This window comes from Tympanuchus pallidicinctus, unplaced genomic scaffold (genome assembly GCF_026119805.1).
Source record: "Tympanuchus pallidicinctus isolate F22 unplaced genomic scaffold, pur_lepc_1.0 scaffold19, whole genome shotgun sequence".
Lineage (NCBI taxonomy): Eukaryota > Metazoa > Chordata > Aves > Galliformes > Phasianidae > Tympanuchus > Tympanuchus pallidicinctus.
In genome coordinates, this window is record NW_026294710.1 from 3,801,282 (window position 1) to 3,825,293 (window position 24,012).

The 24,012-nt window shown below is 42.7% G+C and overlaps 1 protein-coding gene and 1 long non-coding RNA gene across 2 annotated transcripts; one reads left to right on the forward strand and one right to left on the reverse strand.

Annotated features, from left to right (window-relative positions):
• Positions 1-2,796: 2,796 nt before the first annotated feature.
• LOC128079607 (uncharacterized) lies at positions 2,797-6,210 on the reverse strand. The gene is made up of 2 exons (XR_008206233.1): positions 4,679-6,210; positions 2,797-4,571 (listed from the first exon to the last, which is right to left on the reverse strand). It is a non-coding gene; the product is annotated as an uncharacterized LOC128079607 (long non-coding RNA).
• A 5,253-nt stretch (positions 6,211-11,463) lies between these two features.
• CCDC71L (coiled-coil domain containing 71 like) lies at positions 11,464-17,510 on the forward strand. Its single transcript, XM_052680958.1, has one exon. The coding sequence runs from the start codon at positions 11,619-11,621 to the stop codon at positions 12,474-12,476; it is 858 nt and encodes a 285-aa protein (XP_052536918.1). The 5' UTR covers positions 11,464-11,618; the 3' UTR covers positions 12,477-17,510.
• The last annotated feature ends 6,502 nt before the right edge of the window (positions 17,511-24,012 follow it).

Genomic DNA, 24,012 nt, shown 5'->3' on the forward strand with positions numbered 1-24,012 from the left:
GAAAAAGATGAACGCATGCAAAAGAAACCACAGTACAAAAGGGAAATTAAAGGTGAATGGGTTTTACTTGTGGTAAATAAAGGAGGCAATAGCTGGAAGGAAGGGAGAAGCATCAGCTTTGAAGGGTAGCAATACTCATAAAGGGGCTATATCACCTACAGTGATGTCATCATCAGGTCCTGGCTCACCTTCATGTTGTCTTTGAGTGTTCTGCATTTCAGATTCAAAAACCATTAGGCTTGGTGAAGTATAATTTGATGTCAGCTAATCTTGGGCAGGGGTCTTTGTCTTGAACATATTTTCAAAATTTCAAAAGTATTTATCTTGCTGCAGACATCAGGATTTTCAGAATGTCAGTGCTAATGAGCTCCAAAGCACTAAAGGAACCACGTACAATACTAGCCAGAGTTTGATATAATTTGTTTGACAAGCAATAATGATTACAGCGGAGCTGGAAGTCAAACATGGATATGCCAAACAAACAGTAGCTTTTGTCTATACTAGGAGCTGTGTATGTCCAAAAGGTATTCCCTTTGGATAAAAGAGTGAAAACTCTTTTACCTAGATTTTCTAGGTTCGTTCATCCTTAATATATCTATCTAGGCACATGCCATACTCTGAAGATAATACCTTTTTACTGGCCATAACTAAATGGTGCATTTCTGAATCAGAACTGAATCAGATGTTACTGAAAGTGGACATAATGAGAGATTTGAAGAAAAGTATGAGCTCAAAAGTGACTTCTAGGAAAGGTAATGTACTGGAAAATAGACCATGAGGAGAGAATGGAGAAGCTTGCACAGGAAACAAACTGGTTAGAATCATAGAATCCTAGAATGGCCTGGGTTGAAAAGGACCACAATGATCATCCAGTTTCAACCCCCTGCTACTGGCAGAGTTGCCAACTACCAGACCAGGCTGCCCAGAGCCACATCCAGCCTGGCCTTGAATGCCTCCAGGGATGGGACATCCACAACTTCCTTGGGCAACCTGTTACAGTGTGTCACCACCCTCAGTGTAAAGAACTTCTTTCTAATATCTAACCTAACCCCCCCCCTCTCAGTTTAAAACCATTCCCCCTTGTCTTATTACTATCCACCCTCATAAGTGGCCATTCCCTCTCCTGTTTATGTGCTTCCTTCAAGTACTGGAAAGCTACAGTGAGAACTCCCTGGAGCCCTGGAGCCTTCTCCAAGTTAAACAAGCCCAGCTCCCTCAAACTTTCCTTGCAAGAGAGGTGCTCCAGCCCCTTGATCATCTTAGTGGCCCTCGTCTGGACCCACTCCAAGAGCTCCACATCCTTCCTGAACCTGGGGCCCCAGGCCTGGATGCAGTACTGCAGGTGGGGCCTCACAAGAGCTGAGTAGAGGGGGACGACCACATCCCTCTTCCTACTGGCCACCCCTTTTTTAATGCAGCCCAGAACACAGTTGGCCTTCTGGGCTGCAAGTGCACACTGCTGGCTCATGTCCAGCTTCTTGTCCACCAGGACCCCCAAGTCCTTCTCTGCAGGGTTGCTCTCAAGGAGATCTTCCCCCAGTCTGTATAAATACCTGGGATTGCCCTGACCCAAGCACTGCACCCTGCACTTGGCCTTTTTGAACTTCATTAGGTTTTCACGGGCCCACTTCTCCAGCCTGTCCAGGTCCCTCTGGATGTCTTCCCTTCCTTCCAATGTATCAGCTGCATCACTCAGCTTTGTGTCATCCACAGACTTGCTGAGGGTGCACTCCATGCCATTGTCTGTGTCATTGATGAAGATGTTGAAGAGCTCCGGTCCCAAGACCGACGCCTGAGGGACACGGCTTGTGAGCAGCCTCCACCCTGACACCGAACCACTGATCACAATCCTCTGGCTGCACGCAGCCAGCCAATTCCTAATCCATCAAACAGTCCATAATTCAAATCCACACCTCTTCAATTTAAAGAGAAGGATGTGGTGAGGGACCATATCAAAGGCCTTGCAGAAGTCCAGGTAGATCACCCTTTCCCTGTCTACTGAAGCCATCACTCTATCATAGAAGGCCACCAATAAGCAATTTGTTTACACTACAGATCTCTCAATTTCTGCTTTTAGTCTCATGTTAATGGATGGAAGACAATTTAGAGACTGGTTGAAGGAAGTGTTCTTGATTGAAAGCATATTTTATACTTGTGATAGAGTGAATTTTGCTTTAGTCAGGACTTCTAGTGATTATCTATCTAACCTAGTCATAAAATTATTCTAAAATCAGTGGAGATAAATGGCTGAAATGCCCATATGCACCCTGACAGACAGCTTACATTAGACAGTTCAGAAATTTGAAATGTGCCCAATTTATACTGCCATCATGCAAGCCAGTTCTGCCTCTGTAATCTACTTGTATTTCTCTGCTTATTTTCTAATCCATTCCTAATCTTTCCACTTTTCTGTAATTGGCCAGCTCTCCATCTTCACATATTCCAACCTTCCTAAAACAAGAGCATTCTGCTGGGAAGTTCCTGCCTGTGGGAGAGCTATTCTGTAGCACTTTGCTTTGGTGATTAATTTTAAAATTTCATTCAACTACAGATTATATCTGGCAATTTTGAGTGGAACCGTGGTTCAACTATTCATTATCAATGTCTTTTACAGCAATCTTGGAATCTTGGCTTTTCATTTTTTTTTGCTATTGCTTCTTTCCTTACTTATTTTTCCTTTGCTTTCATTATTTATATGACATGTACATATGAAGATCTGCATAATATGATATTCACTTTGTAACTGAACCATTTCATTCTATGACCACTGTGAGGCAAAACAAGACATGCACCAAGCAAAGCAAATCTGTATTTTAATATATTAGTCACTGGAAGGAAGTGCTGCCTTTGGAAATACTGGCTCATTTTGGCAGGAAGCAAATGAGCAGGAATTTCGGTGATTCAGCTTTCAGCCAGGGAGGGACAATTAAGGAGAATGTGCATTAGGAAGAAACTAGAAAAGAAAAAGAGAATATGAGGAATATGGAAGAAAAAGCAGCTCTAATACACGTAATATGTTATTTTCAGAGTAAATGTAGTATTTCCCTGTTACGACATGTCCAACTCATCTTTGCCGTCAGGAGATTTAAGATGTAGGCCTTCGTTTCAGGCAAGACTTGAAGTTAGCCTCTGGCATCTTCATTTACACTTCTAAATAATGACCACTTTTTCAAAGGTGATGAGACATTTGCAGATCTCATTGCCTGCGCGGGGATAATGAATGGCTTAGGCCATGAATTGCAAATGTGCAGCACTGAGCAGCTCGCTTCAGACAAAGCATTCGAGACTTTAACTTTAGGCTCCTAGTGTCAAAAACTTAAGGCTCAAAATGCAGATGTAAGAAAAAACTAATGGACAGTGAAAATGCTGGCTTAATTAGATGGCTATAATTAAACTCGTGCTCACCCTTATGCGGGTACTCTTAAATGCGTGTAAGAATGGCTCATTGAGCTTAAATTGAATAGAAGCCAACATAAAATAAACTGAAATAAAATACACATAAACTGGAGCAAATGTCCATACTAGGTTTTAGCATGGGTTTAATTTAATTAATAAAGATTAAAACACTACTATTTCTTCTTTGGATGGACCTTCAAAAGGTAAGATTTAGTGTGGATCATTTGTTAACTTTGATGACTTTTTTCACTTTATAATGAAAGTTTGGAACGCTTGTATAAATAGGAAAATTCTCAGTGCAGTTGTACATTGATAGCATTGATAATAAGCCACTGTGGGAACAAAAATACTAAGTAATTCACTGCAATTCTGAAAGATCATTTTGAAATACTTGCAAATGAGCTATTCATCCACCTCCATCCTACTGGAGATTCATGGAGAATGAACTTACCTTGAATATCATTGACTTTTGAGGAGAGACTTAACAGTAATGCAGATCATGTAGAGGGCCAAGACCTCAGCTAGCTTCACTCACTATCTCTCTGTTGAAATGAAGATTATCTACAGCTGTGCAGTATTTTTTTTTCATCATAAAATGTACAAACTAAAAGCATCATTTTCAAAATATTCTTTAAGGTTCCCATTTTTATTCTTTCTTTAAATAATATTCTGAAAACTAGTCAAAATAATTAATGTGTTCCAATCATCTAATTTAGGTATTTATTTTGTGCAGAGGTGAATTCACAATAACTTTAAATTGATTATAAGGAATGCTGCCAATCGTTACTGAACCTCAATTTAATAGAATGTTTTGAAAATGAATACCAATCACAATCCAGGGTTTTTGATCTAGAATTGCACCAAATATATGAAATATATGGAATATTTTTCAAATAAATGCATGAAACACGGTAAGTGTATTCAGTGTATATAAGATCATACATCCACAAATAACACGAGCAAACGTCTGGCAGGTTTTACGTCGAGAAAGGATCTCAGACGAGTCACACAAGCCGACGCCAGGCGTTTTAACTCGTTTCCTGGCTCTGTCACGTCCGTGAGCGCGCTCCCAGCTCTGCACATCCCCGTGCCGTGCTGCAGTGGGGGCAGAGGTCCCTTAGCAGGAGCAATTTGGGGGTAAGCAGATCATCCTTCCAGGCTTTTGAAGTCCATGCCTAACTCAAAGCACAAAAGAGAAATTCAAAATGCTAACAACCAACATCTGCATAATAATTGAGGGCTTACAAGCTTCACTGAATCAGAGAACAAGACTCTTTCGTACCTCAGGCTCCTGAAGATCACCCCTCTGCCCCATGGAAGTGCCAGGGCCGAGTTGGCACGAGATCCGCATCTACACTTCTTAAAACAAGCACTGCCGGCAGAGAGGAGGGCAAGGTTCATGTGGACGAAGAAAACAAACTAGAGGAGCCTGACTAAGACATGTCGAGTGACAGTGAAAAGCTGCTCTAAGCATCCATTTAATAATGCCGAATCCCTATGACATAAAAAGCTGATCCAGCTTGAATTCCCTTACTCTACTTCATTCAAAGCATTTTGAAGGGCAGCTTGCTCTCCATGGGCTTTATGCTGGATTGCCTGTCACAGCCTCTGCAGTCCAGAATAAAATATAAACCCAATATAAACACTGTGTTATATCCCGTGGCTAATTAAACGAAAAATCAATTCTACTGCCTGGCACTTTGGCAACGCACGTCTGGAATAAAGGAAAGTGGAAGTATAGACTGGAGTGTATCAGGAAAAGAATTCTTAAATTGACATGAGTGGTCAGTGCTGAAACAGGCTGCCCAGGGAGGTGGTGGAGTCACTGGAGGTGTTCAAGAAACATTTAGACGTTGTACTGAGGGACATGGTGTAGTGGTGGTAGGTGGCTGGTTGGACTGAGCAGTGCTGGAGGTCTTTTCCAACCTTGGTGATGCTATGGTTCTATGATTCAATAACATGTGGCATCAAAGATAAGGTCTTTAAATAATTCTTAGCAGACTTCAAACATAGTCTGTGTTGAGACAAGGGAGTGAAATTCACATTTGATTTAACAGTCTCAGTACTTTAAATAGTACTGAGCCTCAGGAAATGCAGTGTGACCAACATTACAGAATGACATGGTCTGTGATGCATGAGAGCCATGTTCTTGAGCAGTGTATTTCTTACGCTGGAATTGTATTCAAAAAGTATTACTAGACTGATTTGTTATCTACTAATTTTGCACCGTCGGTAACATACATTTTCAGATTAAAACCACACCGGTTGGTCGTGTATGGGAAAGTGCTGCAGAGCATTCTTTTGTTTTATAAATTGAAATTATCAGTTGAAGGATATGCTGCAGGACTGTATTTTTGACAGAAAGCAATAGGAAAAAAAAATAGGAGAATGTTCCTGCATGCATTTTACCATCGGTAAAGAGAAGGGGGGAAGAAAATGAAAGACAAACAAAAGCAAACTAAAAATCAAAACAAAGGAAAAAAATACAAGGAAATAAATTGTTTGCCTTTTGGAGAATTGTCAAGGTCAGCAGAGACCTCTGGTGAAGATCTCATCCAGGCACATCAGCCCACAGCCCGCAGCCCACATGGCCCAGCACAGCTCGCACTGCGGCCACCCCCCACCCCATACTGTCCTGGCAGCAGCTCTGCCCCACCGAGCCGCCCGGCCCTCAGCACCAACCCAACATTGGTGTCCTGTTGACTCCATCTGGGCTGAAACCAGGGCTGCACTGCAGTGCCAACTCAAGCTATAGCAAATATGTTTATGGATTTTGATACATTGACTAAACACAGTCCTATAAACAGCAATATGCAGTTGAAGCATTATTTGATGGTTTTCCAGTGGGATGTTGATAGAGTTGAAGTAAAAAATTTGACCATGTCTGTCTACCAAACTTTCATAAGCCCTCTCTTACCAAAGAGAAATATTGCTCACTTCAGAGCCATGCCTTATTTGTGTCATTTGGCAGTGAGTACATTAGTGAAAAATTATTTTGAAGGATGAAGTATAGGAAGAGTAAAATTTTATCAAAAATCCCCCCTGAGCACCTTGAGAAATCGCTGAATTGCAGCAACTGTCATCAAACCAGACTACTGTATTAGTTTCACAGAAACAAGGTCAAATATCTCATAAGCTTTTTATGTTTTGTTGCTCTTTTTTTTAATACATTTTAATAAAAAAACATTAAAAAATCAAATAAGTTTTGTTACTTATATATATATTAACTATATTATACGCTTATTGAGAGCTGCTCTGAAAGTAATGTCTCGTATTTTATGACACGAACCTAACATTTTAGACTAAGAGTCTATTATTGATTGTCAAGACTGCAGTGACCACCAGTACAGCATTTATTAATAGCAGGACAATGATTATATTGACATAGTTCATAAGTGCTATGTGCAGCATACAGAGATTACTCCCAGAACGTGGAAACAAACATTAAACAGCATCTGGTGAAACATCTAAGAGTGCTTTCTGTATGACAAAGCATGTTTCTTGGTGCATTTTTATGTTCACTATTGCTTGAGGGATTTTTTTTTTTGATGTATTGAAGTCTTTTGCTAAAACAGATATCTTTTTTCTTTTTTTCCTTTTTTCCTCCAAACATTATTGTCAACAAATGCTATTGAAATAGAATGCATTAAAAAAAAAATCTTTTCTTCCCTCTTGCACCTAGTCACTCACCATTTTGAAAGAGCGTTTACTGAGGCTATGAACAAAATGGAAAACGAACATGCAATAATCATAACCAGTGGAATACTCTTTACCTCAGGCTCTGTCCTTGCAGGGGCTTCCTCCTGGCCATGGGTCCTGGCGGCCAATGGACTTTAAACTCTGCACTCCTTTCTCTGAAAATGCTTCATTGCTTTTCAGTTCTAGAATATCTTCTTCCAGCTGTTGCACCAGTAAGGCACTGGGAAATAAATGCTACATTTTACTGTTGTGGTTGCCCTCTTCTCTTTTCCTGTCAGTCTGTAGAATAGAATGATGGCCAGCTCCAGAGTTCACCTGGTCTGGTGGGCTGTCTGTTAAGGGCCAGAAGAGGTGGGGTAGGGAGAGAGTGCAAGAATGGGCCAAACACTGAGGATTCCCTCCCTGATGCAGTCTTCCCTTCTCGCCTAGCCGTTGTCTTCCAGGCTTTCCAAGACCAAGGGGATCGTCTTGGTTTTTGTGCAGAACAGGATCTTTGCCTTCTCCTCATGTCTTCCACTCCTTCATTGCTTTGAATGGTGAGCTCTGTAATATTTGTAAACCCTTCTCAGTGAGCTCATCTTTATATTCAGTACTGCGGTACAAGTTTCCAAGTTGGCACCCACAACTTTGCTGGAAAAGGAACTCCACAGAGTAATTATGAGTCATCTGAAAAAAGTACCTTTTTGGTTATTTAAAAAATTTTTGCTCTACAGCTTCATGTACTTCTCTTTCATTCTTAGATTATGAAAACTAAGACATAATAACTTACAATCTTCTTTGTACTATCACAGTTTTATAAACCTTTATCGTACTCCCTCTCAACCATCTGGTTTTTCAGACTGAAGAGTCTTAGCTTATTTAGTCTCTCTTCATAATGAAGAGAAGCCGTTCCATATTTCTGCTCATCTTAGTTGCCCTTCTTTGTATCATTCTGTATCCTTTCAGAGATGGCAGGACTACAAGCACAGATCTGTGGAGGCAAAATGGACTTGTATTCAGCAGTGGTGTTTTCTATTTTGCTTTCTTTCCCTTCCAGAGAAATTCCTAACATCTCATTTCCTTTTTTGACAGCAACTGCATCAGCAATTTTTTTAAAGTACACATTGTGATTCTTATATACGTATAGAAGAGCAACTGTTTTTTTTAATAACTGAGACACAATTCTTACAAATCCCTTGCTTTTGTCTTTAATGAAAGTGCTTTCAGGAATTTTGCCAGTGCTTGTCTGGGAACAGCTCAAAACAAGGAACCTGATGACTGCTGGATACCACCTGAAATTGAGCTGCAAATGTATGTGGACTTGCATGGTCACACAGGGTCTCCCAGAAATGCGCTAAAGATATTTAAGAAACAAAGTGACTGAAGCAGAGCACTAGCTAATACAGCCTCTCAAGAGCAGAGGAAAAGATTGCAAGAAAGAGTGATCATTTTTAGGGGTGTTGGACAGTAAAAGACTGTCCTTGCTGTCTAGGTAGAAGAGCATGAGTATGTTAGAGAAAAATCCCCAGCAGCATAAGACTTAATATCCAGGATTTTCGGGTAAATCACCATGACTCAAAGCTCTATGTGATCATGTGTACAGATAACATTTTAGTAGTTAGCAGCACTGTTTGATACTAGGCAGGAATTCTTTATGAAATAAAACATTAATGCAATAGTTCATCAATTTATACTTTTGTTTCCCATTCTTAAGAATTCTGTAAAGAAATTCTAGTGAATAAATAGAATGAAGATTACTAGATTTTTTCTTCTCTGTTTTGGTGTAGACATTCAATGTATTTTTAGAATAATGATTGTTAGAAACTAAGAAGATCTACAGAAAATTAAGTAATTGAGTCCATACACGTTAGTCAAACTGTTTTAATCCATTTCTTCATTTTATTCCTCTGTTAAAGAGAGGCAATATTTGCTTACATAACTAGGAGTGCTGAGAGCGATAATTAATGCATATAAGCAGCAGTATGATTAAAGTGAAGAGCTATGTACTTCCAAAGGATTATTAATTTTATTATCATCATTAGTACTGCACTGAGCTATTGTAAATTGCTGAAAGAGCCAATTACTGTGGATTTTCTTGAGATGACTTCGTAAGGTATTAAAAGGAGGATGTTACACTGCAGAAATCTACAATGAAGTTGTCAAACTGAGATTACATTCTGTGCTGCAAAATGGTATCATCCATACCAGAAGCAAAAGTAATTTGTAAATGCTGATTAACACAAAAACATGCTCATCTATCTTTTAACTTATACAGTGGCTCCTCCCCTGCTTGCTGAAAATCTCTATTAATGATTTTGAGTCATAAGCCAGAAGTGTAATTTCAGGAAAAAGGCCATGGCCAATGACCTTGGCCAATAGCCAATAAACAACTGGATTTCTGAAGTTTAATGAGGGCATACTGACCAACTGAGCAGCTGAATCTGACAGCGTGAAAGCTCTCACCACTGGGAATGCTTATGCCAGCTCCTGCAGCCCAGAGGGCGGTGAGCTGTGGCTATCCCATGGCTGTGACCAGGCACTCGTGCTAGAGAGGGGGGGAACTGCAACACAGCTGGATAAGAGATGTGTGGTCCTAAGGCTTCCAGCTATGGCTTCTTATCCCTCGCTTTGTAGCATATGTCCCTCAGGTAAAGCAGTCTGCTGGCACGACTGAGCTCTGAAATGAGCTGCGGAACAAATCTGATTAAAAACGGCACCAGCAACTATTGTTTGGGAGAGTGTATTTTAAAAAAAATAGATCATTTATAAAGATGTTTTGGAATATGGCTAAATCTCGAGACTGTCTCCATGAAGATTTAAAATAGTTTTGTCAAAACCTACTTTAAATGGCTATTTGGATTAATATTCTTGAGTTTCCCGTGAGCACAAGCCAAATTATACCGTGAAGAAAAATTCACTTATTTCCACTGGCAGTAAGTAATAATTTCTTATACATAATTTCTGCCTCTTATTTGAGTAGCTACCCAGACATTCCAATTTAGTTTCTTGATGAGTTGAGAATAAAAGATTTCCCTATTCTAAACTGAGATATTAATTACAGTATAAAGACTGTCTATGAAGAAATACTGTTATTCTTCATCCTTTACCAATGCTGAGAGAAAGTAATTAGGAGTCTAATCAAACCCCATGCAGGGTTCGTAGGGAAGGTTAAACCACCTCTGACCTTGCTGCCACTTCACTTTTCTGGGTACTGGAAGGAGTGCTGATTTAATTGAAACAATCCAGGAACCTGACAAGACACTCTTCCTGTGATAGCAATCTCTGAATTATTGGAAAATACCATCAAGGGAGACCGCGGGGTTTGTGGCAGCTGACAAAGTTGTCCTACAAAGCTTCCAGCATAGCCACGCCATGCAGAAAGGTAGCATGGACTCATTCAGTTGGTGATTTTTAGAAAGGGCTCAGCCAAGCAAAGATTGTTCTTTTTTTCATGGCTTTCATTATCGGTCAGCTTTGCTGGGACATGAAGCGTACCTCAATGGTGCTGTATTTCAATGTCTTGATGACATTGTTGAGTTACTGACCAACAGCATCACATTAAAACTCTTCTGCAGCAACAGGATGAATGTAATTAATGTTGGGTGATCATCACAACATGTCTATTCACTCATTTCAGGCCAGACTGGACATCTTGGAATTCAGACTGGATCTACATTAAGATTTCTTTATTGTGAGGGTGGGCAAACACTAGAATGGGCTTCCTATTGAGGCGGCTGATGCTCAAAAGGCATTTGGCCAACATCCTCATAAATACGCTTTAACTTTTGGGTAATGCTGAAGTTTGAAAAGACTTGGTGATCTTTGTAGGTCACTGCCAAATGAACAATCCTACTCTGCTCATTTTGTCATTTTCTTCTGCCTTTCTTCTCCCTTTGAGGGATTCGTCCTCGGAAACCTCTAACCCTAAACCCCTACTTGAAGACATTTTGAGGAAGCAAACACCATCCCCACTGCTCTGTGAACCACCCTGCCCTTGCAGCATGTGGCAGAGAGGCCCCACCTTCACGGCCAAGTCTGTCAGCCCACCTGCAACCTCAAAGCCGCCAGAACCGCGCCCTAAGGGAAGGGGCTGCCAACTGGGCCACCCTACTGGACGCAGGGTTGGAAACGATGGTGCGATGAAGCCTCCCTTGGCCCATTGGAGCCAGCCAGAGCAGCGGGAAGCCCCAGGGCCCAGCGCAGCCCAGCGCCCGGCCACGGGTGGGCGCTGCCCTGTGGGCGGCAGCCCCCGGCAGCCCCTCGCGCCTCCACCGTGGGTCTCCCGCGGGGCCCCCGCAGCGCCCCCAACAGCCGCCTCCAAGCGCGGAAGGCGGAGCTCGGCCCGCGCGACGCGTTTCAAACGGGCGAACCGTCGGGCGCGGAGGGAGGGCGGGCCGGAGCGCAGTCCCCGCCTGGGAGTTTAAAGCGCCATTTTGTGCCGGGCGGCGGATATCGATCGTCGCTCCCTGTCGGGCGAGCGGCGGGGCGCTCGGCGCCCGTCCTCTGCCCTTCTCCGCGCCTCTTTCCCCCGTCCCTCCGCTCCCATGACCCGCAGCAGGAAGCAGGCGGCGCTGGAGAGAGGAGCCGGCAAGATGAACCCAGAAGCGGGGAGCGCCGCGGAGGGGGCCCGGGCGGCGGCGGCGGCGGCGGGGGCAGCCGGGAACGGAACGGCGCCCGGCGCCTGGGGGCTGGAGGGGGATTCGGAGAAAGTTGTATACTCGCGTTCGCAGGTCTCCTACGCCGGCACCAAGGCGCTGGGCGACGCCCTCAAGCTCTTCATGCCCAAGTCCACCGAGTTCATGAGCTCCGACTCGGAGCTGTGGAACTTCCTTTGCAGCCTCAAGCACGAGTTCTCCCCGGTCATCCTCCGCAGCAAGGACGTCTACGGCTACGCCTCCTGCCGCGCCGTCGTCCCCGACCCGCCGCCGCCCTCGGCCGAGCGGCCCCGCCACCGGCCCGGCAAACGACGCCTCCCGCCCGCCAAGCGCCGGGCCGCGGTCACGGGCGGCTCCGCCAAACGGCCCCGGCGGCGGCGGCGGCGCCGCAGGAGGGCGCAGGGCTGGCGGCACCGAGCGGCACCGGCGGCCGATGGCACCCACGGCGAGGAGCGGCTGGAGGCGGCGGCGGGGCCGCCGGGCGAGGACGAGGCTGAGGCCGAGGACAGCGAGCGGGGCGGCCCGGCCGAGCAGGCGGCCTGGAGGCAGCCGTTCGGCGGCAAGTCGCTGGAGGAGATCTGGAAGGCGGCCACCCCTCGCCTCACCACCTTCCCCACCATCCGGGTGCGCGGCGGCGTCTGCAACTGGCGCAGCCTGGAGGCGGCGCGGCGCCGGGCGCAGCGGATCCTCGGCGTGGACCTGTCGCCCGTGGTGCGGGTGCGCCGCCTGCCCGTGGCGCCGTCCTGAGGCGGCGGGAGGGGAGGGAAGGCCGGCGCGGACAAAGAGACCAATATCAGTCACCTGTTTACATTGCTTTTGTCTGGATCATGTTCTTCTGCTGCACTTTACGGCTCGCCAGAATCGGGGCCGGGGCGCCGGGCCCCGGGCGGGCGAGGGGCCGGCTGCGGGTACCGCGCGTGGGGACCAAGTTCCGCTTCCACTTCTCCCATCGGGCTACCTCACTGGTCCAGAAGTCCACCCAAGAAGTTGTTTTCCAAAGGAACTTAACTTTCATGCTTGTATAATAAAGCACCATCCGATTCTCGTTTCCCCCCCCCCCCCCCTCTCCCCCGCCCTTTTCTGATGGATTATGTATGCTTTGTGGTGTTGCACTAGTATGTGCTCAGGGTATTTTGAATCCCAAGCATTCCCAAGTTTCAGTTCACTCTGACCGAGGATGCGTTAAGAATGGAGGTTCAGGACTTGTGGCTGTTCTTGATGGTGCAAAAACTTTTTTTTTTTTTTTTTTTTTAATTTTCATGGGCTTAGTGATATATACAGATGTATTGCTCAGTATAATTGTTACACTTTTGTATCTAAAGTCATTTTTAAGGTTTTCTAGTTGAACTAAGTATTTGTTTCTATTGAGCACCTAAAGATAGAATCATGCTGATATTTTATAAACATGTTTACTTTAGGGAAGCTCATTTGGTCAACCTAAGTGAACTTAATAAAAGTTAAAGAAAAGTGATGTTTCAGTTCAATGAAACTGGACTGCACAGAGATGGGTTCCTTGCTGGAGTCTGCCGTGTTTGTGCTTAACGGAGGCTCTGTGGTATCCCCAGTAAACAAGCTTAGAGCTGGTGAAGAGTGTAACTATTCAAATGGAAGCATAGGTGTCTGAAGGTGAACTGTGGTACATGTAGTGTTGGTGTTAATGGCAAAAAAAGAAAGAAAAAAAAAAAAGACTCAGTACCTGGTTACTTCTTAACAAAATAGCACTGGTGTCAACCCTGGGGCTGTTAGATGACTGATGGTAGATAACCATATCGTTGTAATTACTTGCACATAATTATTTTTATAAATCTCTCCTGGGCTTCATAGTGGACTGTGGTGTAAAACTCTAATGTGGTTTAACCAGTTGAACAGAAAAATTCCATCTTGCTATTCTGTGTGGTGGGCAGTCCCTCTTTAATCTTGGTTGTTTTTTGTTTCTGTTTTTTTTTTGTTGTTGTTGTTGTCGTTTGTTTGTTTGTTTTTTTGAAGGGCTTTTCCTGGTTCTTGCTCATTGCTGTTGGTGTGTAAGAAGCAAAGGTGTAGATTTTCTTCTGCTTGATGTTTTTTTGAGTTCAGGAGAAGTGTTTGGTGAGAGACAGTTTATGTTCTTTGTATCCTAGCGAGCAAGGAACTTCTCAGTTTCCATAGTGGAATGAATGACTTCACAATTTGTTTATGGGATGGTTTAGCAACTTAAAATTTCTTTCCTGATTGCTGTTGACTCCTTGTTGCCTGCTGTTGGTGGGGGTAGTAAGACAGCTAGACGCGTAGAGGTAGTTTGTAAAAACTTTTAAGTACTAACCTGAAGCAACCAAATTCTTCTAAAACTTATTTATATTGTGTAGTTTTTACTTAGCAAAGCTGTGAAGATCTTATTCTTCCAAAGTAACCATCTGTTCTATAACCATTAAGTTTTGAAATCGTTTATATAACATTAGACTGCCTGCTGATGGCTGCAGTAGTGCCACGTCAGATTTCAGAAGGGAACTAGGAAATGGAAGTTCAAGGGTGCATATTGTTATGCTGTTTCTCTGGCTATAATGCTTGCTTAAATTTAGAGGCAAAGTTGTGTTGATTTAAAACTCAGTATGACAAACTGCCTTGTGACCAAATGCCAAGTATTTCAGTTTTGACATTCACTTCAGAAGTGCTAGCTAAGAAGATTGTTACTGATACTTGAAGTGTCTAGGTGACTTCAATGAAGTTATGTTCCTACTGCTATATTGAATTATTTTGTTCAGTGTTCTTTTGAGAAATCTGGGTAGAGATAATGAAATTTAAGCAGCTGTCTTGTGCAGATTTTTCGCATAATTTGTAAACAGTTGTAGGACAGACTAGATTAGATGTCTGGGGAAGAGTGAAGGCTGCCAGAGGTAGGATATGGGAGATACTGTACTTTGTGCTGCCTTGTTTTGATGCTTATTCTGAAATGTTGTTTGTGGGTATGAAATACTGTGAAATAACATCACTTCTGTCGAGTGAGTCTTGTGTAAGCTGCGTGCCTACACAAGGTGTGCTTCTTTTTCTCTTGGTTCTGCTTTGAATTCTTGGTTCTGAGGCAGCAGCTCTTTGGGGGGTATGCTGTGTTTTGCAGAAACTCTCTGAGAAAGTTGGATCAAAGATCTGATAGCTGCATTCACAAATTCTTAACTGAGTTATTTCTGTCTGCGAAGTCAGTTAAGGGGAGAAATCTATAGTTAAGTTTTCTGGTAAATTAATGTACTAAGATAGCAGAGGATCAGTGAAAGGAGGGACTGTGAAAGCTAGCAGCTTACAGGAGAGCTAACAGCTGAATTTCATGGTCATGTTTACAACAGTTTTGGCAATCAAGGGTAGGATTACCTGTGGTGTAGCTCTTCTCTTCTTTTCCCCTCTCAAAACTGCAGTTCCTACCTACTGCTTTGTCTTGGTGCTCATCTGAGGAAGCTAATCTGAAGTCTGTTCTGTTTTAGGTTTGTGCAGACTGATAATTGTTGGCTCTTTTTGGACCTCTTAGCTGCAGGCAAGAACTGAGGAAGTCAGACAAGAGTGTGCAAGACTTCTGCAATATTGAATTAGACAATTTTAAAATATAGAAGCATTGGGTTTTACTCTACCTGATGAACTAATGACATTATTGTACTTTACAGATGCTGTTGGAGAAAGTATAATAGATTAGGTGGATTTCTGGTCTGACTCAACGTGGCTGTTTTCATACAAATCCATTATTATTTGAGAAGTGTGGTTTGCCTGATTTAATTCCGTGGCTTTCAGTATCCTCTCATAGATTCATAGAATGTCCTGGGTTGAAACAGACCACAGTGACCATCCAGTTTCAACCCCCTGCTATGTGCAGGGTCACCAACCACCAGACCAGGCTGCCCAGAGCCACATCCAGCCTGGCCTTGAAGGCCTCCAGGGATGGGGCATCCACAACCTCTTTGGGCAGCCTGTTCCAGTGTATCACCACTCTCTGTGTGAAAAACTTTGTCCTAACATCTAACCTAAACCTCCCCGTCTCAGTTTAAAACCATTCCCCCTTGTTCTATCACTATCCAACCTCACAAATGGCCATTCTCCCTCCTGTTTATGTGCCTCCTTCAAGTATCAGAAAGCTACAATGAGATCTCCCTGGAGCCTTCTCCAAGCTAAATAAGTTCCATTCCCTCAACCTTTCTTCATAGGCAATGTGTTCCTGCCTTCTGATCGTCTTAGTGGCCCTCCTCTGGATCTGTTCCAAGAGCTCTGCATCTTTCTTGTGCTGGGAAGCATGAAATGCATGCCCAGAATAAATTCAGCTTACAATGCCTAGTCTAGTTGAGTCAGCATGGCTGAGTTCATATTAAACAGGAGTCCTGTGGTAGCCTCTATTTGCAGACTTTTGCAGTAGCCAGTTCCTTCCCATATGAGCTCCCTTCATATAATGTCTTTGTGTACTCAAAGTTGTACTCCTTCCTTTACCAAAATGTGAGTTTTTATCCAGTCACTCCAAGGCTATTGAATTTCAGATTGCCACAATGCCGAAATGAGTTTTGTTACAGCCCCAGATGTCAAGGAGGGAGTTGAGATGTCCATTGTGTCTCAATATTGCTGAGAGTATACTCTGAATCCAAGAGGCAGTGAGTGCCTTCCTCTGTCATCATGCAAGTACATTTTTCAGGACTGAGGTGTGTGAAAGGAGAAAGCAGTGCCTTACAGACATTTTTCTCTGATGTTGCATAGAAGTTGTCACGTTTGAAGGATCACAGTGTATCGCTGTCCTTGAAGCCGTCAATTGCCAACCTGTAAACAACAAACTCTATGTACCCATGCCTCATGCAGAGCATCACTGTGTATACTTGCCAATGGCAAGGCTTATGGTACTTGGATTTTGCTCTGAATGTGTAGGGGATATTGTGTGTGTCTGTATTTTCCTTTATTCTTGCCTATCAGATGCAAGGAGCAAAGTAGTTTGTAGATGACAGATTTCAGTTAACAAGGCAGAGTCCTGGACTCCTTGTGCTACCGAGAAGAGTTAATTTATGCTAATTTAAAGTTGATCAGTAGTGTAGTCTGAGTTCAAAGTTTGCATGTACAGGAAACCAGCACTGAAAACATCTATTTCTTTTTAGCCTGGTAGACTGGCACATCAAGAAAAATTTCTTAATTGTATGCATAAATGAAACCTGTTGACTATAACTTGAACAAAATGCTTTGACTTCAGATGCTCAGTTTATGATGACATTTACAAATACGGGAAATCTGGAATCAAATTACTGTATTTACAGTAGATTTTAGACATTACCCATGAAACAAGGCAATCAATATTAAGTAACTTAGCAGGTAAGGAATCCTGGAACTCATGAGACCCAAATTCTGATACTCTCTTTGTCTCATTTGGAGGAGGATCTCTGAAGTGCCAAGTCGTGAAGACTGAGTTATAGCAGCTTAGACCGTTTCACTCTGTATAATAAAAAATCACTAAACTTGAAGAAATTCCTGGATATTAGTGAGTTTGTTTGTTTGGATGGTTCTTGTTGTTCCTTACACCTTGGTTCTTCATCTGGTACTTATTTTAGGTGAATGTTACTGCCCTAACAGTAAAGACTGAGACAGCTGCATTCCATAGTGTTCTGTGGTAGGACATCTGCTTAGGCAGTGACTCCAAATGTGTACTGCTCATGATGCTTTATTCCCAAGCTTTCAAGAGTCATCCAATGGGTATGATGGTAATGGGACAGTGCAGGACAATGTTGAAATATTTCTCATCCCTGATCAAAGTAAAGCCATTTTTCCACATGTAAAAATAAAGTGTATTTCCTCAAAGTTAATGTCTAAATATCTTTGTAGGGCTATAAAAAAAGTCTCTTAGTTATTTTGTTGTTGCTACTTTAAGTAAAAAGGTCTGAAAATATTTCTGGGGTTGTTAACAAGAATGGAATCTCATTTATCCACTGATTTAATCATCCTGGAATCCTGGAATTCATGAGACCTTGATGTTATAGGACAAGGGAGAAACAATCCTTCATTCCTGTAGATCACTTTTGCTCTGACGGTGTGCAAATGAGCCGAACAGGGGTTCCCTGTGCTCTCCGCTGGGATTTAAGAAAGCTCCCTTTCCAATTCTTTCAGGCTCCTTATTTGAGATTGTAGAAAATGAGATGTGATAGTCTCAAAGTTAGAACATTGCCAACAGGAAAGCCCTATCCCTTCAACTGCTCTGATCAGTCTGTTGCTCTTTTCTCCCCATTGCTACTTCAGGAATGCACGCTAACTGCGATGTCCTCTTTTCTTAGACTGGTTTGGAGGAGAGAGCTGAACAGTCTAGAGGTCGTGGGGAGGGAAATGCATGCTCTTCAAGACAGCTTTTATTTTGGGGCGGTTGCGTGTTGACTGCTTCTTCCCACCTTCGTTCTTTACTGCGCTGTCAGGCACTTCTAATTACCTGTTGCTTTGCTCATGCAACTGAGCAGCCTGTTTGCCAGCTTACATTGCCCTTGCCAAACTATTTGCTGTAGAATGACCTATGAAGATGGAGAGGACACGCTTAGAACTATTTGCATTTGTAATAGATATTATGCTAGCCTCACATTTGGGCAGCATTGGACTGTAGTCAGAATACCAGATGCTGTTTCCAAGAGGATGGTATTTCCTGGATGAGAGCTAAGAAACAGAACTGAAAGTACCTGATGTGATGATTCTTTGTGATTGAGTATGCATGAATCAAGATGCCTTTTCAGAGACTTTTAGGGAAAGAAAGAAAGTTTCTTTCCATCTATCCGCCCATCCATGTGCTTAAACATTAAAATGAAGGTGCTATCTTATTCTAGGTTTTTTCTTTTCCAGGGGAGCAGTTGCAATAACAACCACCTGCTTTGTTCATCCCAGGGTTGTTAAAGCCATCTGTAGCTGAAATTGTCCCAGGGCTCCATAAGGTAACTGGTGAATACTGAGCATGTACTTTTGAATTAGCTGTGCAGTATTAGGTTGTGTGGGTCGGCGGCACAGCACGTTGTCCCAGCCCACTCGGTGGACTAGGGTGAAGTTACCCTTTTAATTCTCTGTGTAGTAACTAGGAGCAATTACTTGCGAGGTTCAAACAAATCACAGATGTACTTTAAAAAGCAAAATTACAGTGGATAGCAGTGAGGCAAAACTTGCAACAATATTACCCTCATAGAAACTGGGCAGATTTACAAAAGATAGCAACTTGGCAGAACTGATTGAGAATTCAGTGGAATTCCAATGGTCAATGGCTTTGCAAAACTGTTATGATATTCCAAACTTGTAAGGATACTGCCCCTATGTGCCAAAAGTGAAGTCAGAGAGAAAGAAAGATGTGAAAAGAGAAAAAGGAAAGATTGGATCCAGCCAAAAGATAAGTCAGAGACTGCGAGAGAGATGAGAAAAGGAGAAAAAGAAGAGGAAAGATGCCATCACCTTTGGATCCAGCTATGGTCTCTGCTCACAGCTGTAGACCTCCAGCGGCAGGTGAATGTGCAGTCCTTCATGTTTGTGTCTTTTATAGTCTTGCTCACACATTCTCAGTCTGTTCTAAGACCTTTTAGGAGACTGGTAGAGCTTCTGAGCTTTCCCACTCCCTCACTGTCAGTCCCTCAAAGGTGCTCACTGGCCTTGCTGGGTAACTGTAACACCTCAGGGGCTCCCAGATGACTGCAGCATTTCCTTTTCTTGCCCTTTGAGACATTAGCTCAGTCTTCTACACGTGTCTCATACCCTCTAAGGCTATGTGCCTATTCAACTGCTGTGATGCACGTGTGTTCTTGAAGGAGAGCATAAAGAGTGGGCTAGGAGATGGACTGAGTGGCTCTTGTCCTTCACACTACCCAAGCTCCAACACAGGAGTTCTAAACATTAGTGATTTCCAAATTATGCAGAGCTTATCTGTGTACAGCAAATACTACATTTCATAGAATTTATATATAATAATTTCTGATAGCTTGTGGTTTGTTCTCACAAAGCAGTTCTCTTTAAGAAGCTTTTATTCTAGTTTTTATTTGTCCGATACCATCATGTTTAAAATACACCACACATCTGCAAGCTATACAGGATCAGCAAAAATGTTTCAAGGCCACAGTGAGTCTACCTACAAACAACCTTGAGTACTTCTAATGGTTATGCTATTCAGAAGACACTTTCTAGTAAGATCTCTGTGGATTTCTACCTTATGCAGAGTCCACTAATCAGTTGTGGCGTAATCTCCACTTAGTGCCTGCAGTCTTGGGAGGTGGTGAGGGGAACTGAGCTCTGCTTTTTCAGATATCTGATTTTTCTTTTTCCAGTAATAGTTTCAGAGAAGAAGCAACCGCAGACAGAAGAACCACTGCTTTAGATGGAAGACTGGGAAGTGCCATTGCTGCTGCTGTTGACTGGCCTTCAGCAAGAGGGTCAATGAACTTGGACACAATTTGCCTTCCACTTAACTACTTTTTCCAGAAAGAAACATAGCACCTCTTCCTGTGAAGGCACAGAAATAGCGGCCTTTGGTGTAGCTGTAAATGTCAGGTGTGATTTTTTCGTAAAAATTCCCAGTATTTTGTACCTTAGCTTATACTGTGGTTAGACAGCGTTTCTTTTTATTCCTCTAAGAAACCCTAAGGTTAAATCTTTAAAATGCTGCCCACACTCTTTTTTCTTTGCAAAGATGCATCCATTGCTCAGGAAGTTGTGCTTGTAGAACACAATAATTTAGGCTGAAAGGGACTGACAGTGGTTACCTGTCAACAGCATCCTCCATAAGCAAGCACAGATAAAAGGTGTCTTGAAAAGTGGTCCTTCAAACACATCCTAAGTACTCTACTTATAAAGACAGAAGAAATAAGGAAATAAGTAATCACAAACAAGAGTGCAAGGAAAAAATCTTGGGCTGAAACCCACAATGAATGAACAAATAAGGTTTCAGTCTTCTATGCTACAGAAGCTGTACATTGTGGCAGAAGTGTAATTTGGAGCTTTTTATTGTCTTGGATGATTAAATTAATGCTCCTGAACAGAAATGTCCCAATACTTCTAGATTCTAGATAAATGGGAAAGGCTAGAAGAAAAAGTGGAGGAAATTTTGAACAAGTTCTGCTTTTTGAAATCATTCCATCTACTTCATTGCCTTTGCTTCAAATTCCAGCCTTTCAGCCTTTGTAATCTGACAAAATTCCCTAGTGCAATGAGTTGTGCCTCAGAGAATATACCCTAGCTGCTCTTAAAGCACATGATATTTGAATACTGATTAGATCTGTCAAATGTGCTCATTTATTAGCAAGAAATAATGGTCCTTTATGTAACAACTATGCATAAATTACTTTGATCTGCATATAAATTTCACCTCATTGTCCAGTATCTAATGAAAGCTATTTCATCTAGCTTTCCACTAGACCAGGTGTCTTAAATAATCCCCTGATGTTTGTATTCTTCTGAATTGGCTCAGCCATTTTGTCATTATCCATTTCCTCACCTCCAGCTTCCTTTTCCATTTTTTCCAAAGCATGGAAGAGTCTTCCGGAATGCTTTCTATTAAAAAAAAAAAGTTGCAGTCATGTTGATCATGTCCCATTTGGAACCATTTGAATGAAACAAAACCTCAAGGCTTTTGGTGAGCTGCCTGCAATTATCTTCAAAAATAAAAGTTTAACTTAGTGAAAAAAATCCTGTTTAGAAAAAAGGAAAATATAAAGCAGACTCTTTCTCCCCCTCCCCCCCCCGCCATGATATTTCTGGTCATTTTAATCAAAACTTTTTTTTTTCAAAAAATATTTCATTAAATATTTGGAAAATTTGTAATTTGAGAGAAGTATAAAAGGTAACAGGAAAGTGGAAGCTGTTTAGCTATTTCTGAGCACTGAGGACTCTTATTTTCAGTGATTTTCTCCATTGCTTTCTTGAATTAAATACCTAACCTAGGATTTTGTGGGTACCTACCTACATAAATCACTGGTCAGGTGAGCTGGTCAGAGGAGGACTGGCTGGGAAAGAGGGTCTTTGTATTAGGCACACCTCTGACATACATGGTAGGATTTAGATCACCTTGTCCTACCTTTTCATGTTTGACATCCCCCTTCTTTCAAGTCGCTCTTTCTCCAAATGAAATCTGTCTGAAAAGCTGGTACTGTACTGCACTGCACACTACATAGGATTTTCTCTGGGGCGCTGGGTGTAAAAAACCCAGCAGTTCAGAATTGCAGCTCTCCCTCTTGCCTCATTAGAATGCTGCATAATATCAGGAACACTAGACAAGGAAATAATATATCGTGTCAGCAATGTTGCTAATTAATGTGTAAATCACTTTGCTCACTTTTCTCCATCACAAGATCTGCTAAAAAAAAATAATCAAAAGATTTAAAAATTATATATATGCCTGCAACTTTTGTGAGTCACTAAATTTCATGCTTTTCAAGATTTTCTTTACCTCCGAGAACAGAATCTCATTTTAATTTTGAATGATAGACAAGTTTTCTCAGTCTAGGAATGGGGACAGTATGAAAAACATCAAATACCATGATGCTGGCAATAAAATCCCAAAGAGTTGGCAGTCTTAGGTCAGAGAAGACAAGGCTTGGGAGGGAGCCAGAGCCTGCCTGTGAACAGCAGCAGCAGGCTGGAGACAGCTGTCTGGAATCTGTCTGGGCAGCAGGCACCCCAGGAGATGAGAGAGTCATGCAGGGAAGCAGCTTTTTGCTGCTATGGGAGCCATAACATTAGAGCTTGTTTCCACTTACAGAGGTTTCCTGTTAGAACTACAACTAGCAAACCCTGCCAATGAAGACGAAAGTTAGACAGCTTCCCAGAATTGAGCTACATGCACAGAAAGGAGTTGCTGCATGTATAAAAGCATCTATATTATAGGTTTTGTTGGCATGGTTATGTGGTTTGAGAATGGGTGTTGTGTTTTTTAAACTGATGGAGAGCAAAGCTTTAGGAAGCGGGCAGGAGAAAGGAGCAGCAAGGGGAGCCACAAGTTGCATGTCTCTAGGCATGATCATTAACAATTGCAAGAGCAGTCAGACCAAGACTCCCCGGGTCTTTGGAACTGTGGGGAGGTGAAGACAGCTGTTGTTAACAAAGCAGTCTTCTGATACTCCCGTAAGAGCTGGGAATACTCATGGGAATTTATCATAATTGTAGGGTTACAGAGCCTGGAGCACTTTTCTGTTTCTGGACAATTTGTGCACATAAGTCCCATCAAACACATGCATCGTGATAGCTAGCTGGAATGTGGATCTGAGAATGTTTTTAAGGTGTTCAGTCACATTATCTGTCCATCTTTGATTCATCTTGGTAGCTACAGTCTAAAGATAAATAATCTGGATTGAGATCAGGCATACTTAAGCTTTAGAACGTCCCTTGTTGGATCACTGTAATTCATTCCTGTGTCTATGGATAGTAGATGAAGGAAAGATTGGATCCACGTGTTCCAGTGGGGCCCTGGGCTCCACTAAGGAGCTATGCAAGGACACCAAGGAACATGGTACTGGTCCTCTCCCCACTCCAGCTGGAGGCAGGAAGTGATAAATGCTCGCCGGCCCCACAGAGCAGCTGAATGCTGGAGCCATCACTGTGCCTTTCAAAATACCACAGAAACGGCAGCAGAGCTGTGGCTGCATCCCAGACAGAATATATGTTCCCATAAAACTCAGCTTACGAGCTCTTACCACTATCAAAAACCACTGGAATGTTAAAACACCTTGTTACTAGTGGCAACCATTTTCTGCTAGTCTAATTTTTGTCCTTTCGAGGAGTGGGAGGAGATCAAGTCGCATTTCTTGTTTGCTTGGGAAGCTGCAGTGTCGTTTGCTTTGCCCTGCATGTCAGCCCTCCCTCAGCCTCCCACAGTCTGTGGGCAAGGATTTACAATTTCAGCAGCCCCTGGGTGAGGGTTTTTTTTTCTCCTCTCTGTCATCTGGACTTTCCCCAGAGCACAGCAGGGCCTGCAGCTTGTCCTATCAGCACCTCTCGTAACCAGTGACTTACCTGGTCTCGTTGTCTCTGCAGAACTATTTTGTCTGGTTGGAAGATAAACTTTGTGTTTTCTAAGGATAGATGCTGGGCAGATGTTCCAGAGGGAAAGCACCGAGCAGCAGAGCAAGTAAACCAAAAGAGTACAATTTTGTGATAAAACAATGTTTTCATGTGCCCATCTGAAATAAAATTGTCAGAAATGGAGATCAACCTCTGTTTCCCCCTACCTGTCTTGTTGTTCCAACTCTCAGGGAACAGCCTCAGGACTCCTTTTCTACAGGGCTCTCAGACATAAAGTACGGGGCCTATTACGTCTTTTGAGAAAGTCCTGGCCACTTTGTAGGTCTCAGGCCAAACC

Excerpts from the sequence above, each read along its gene's own strand:
- CCDC71L (XM_052680958.1), top strand. The coding sequence starts at position 11,619 with ATGACCCGCAGCAGGAAGCAGGCGGCGCTGGAGAGAGGAGCCGGCAAG.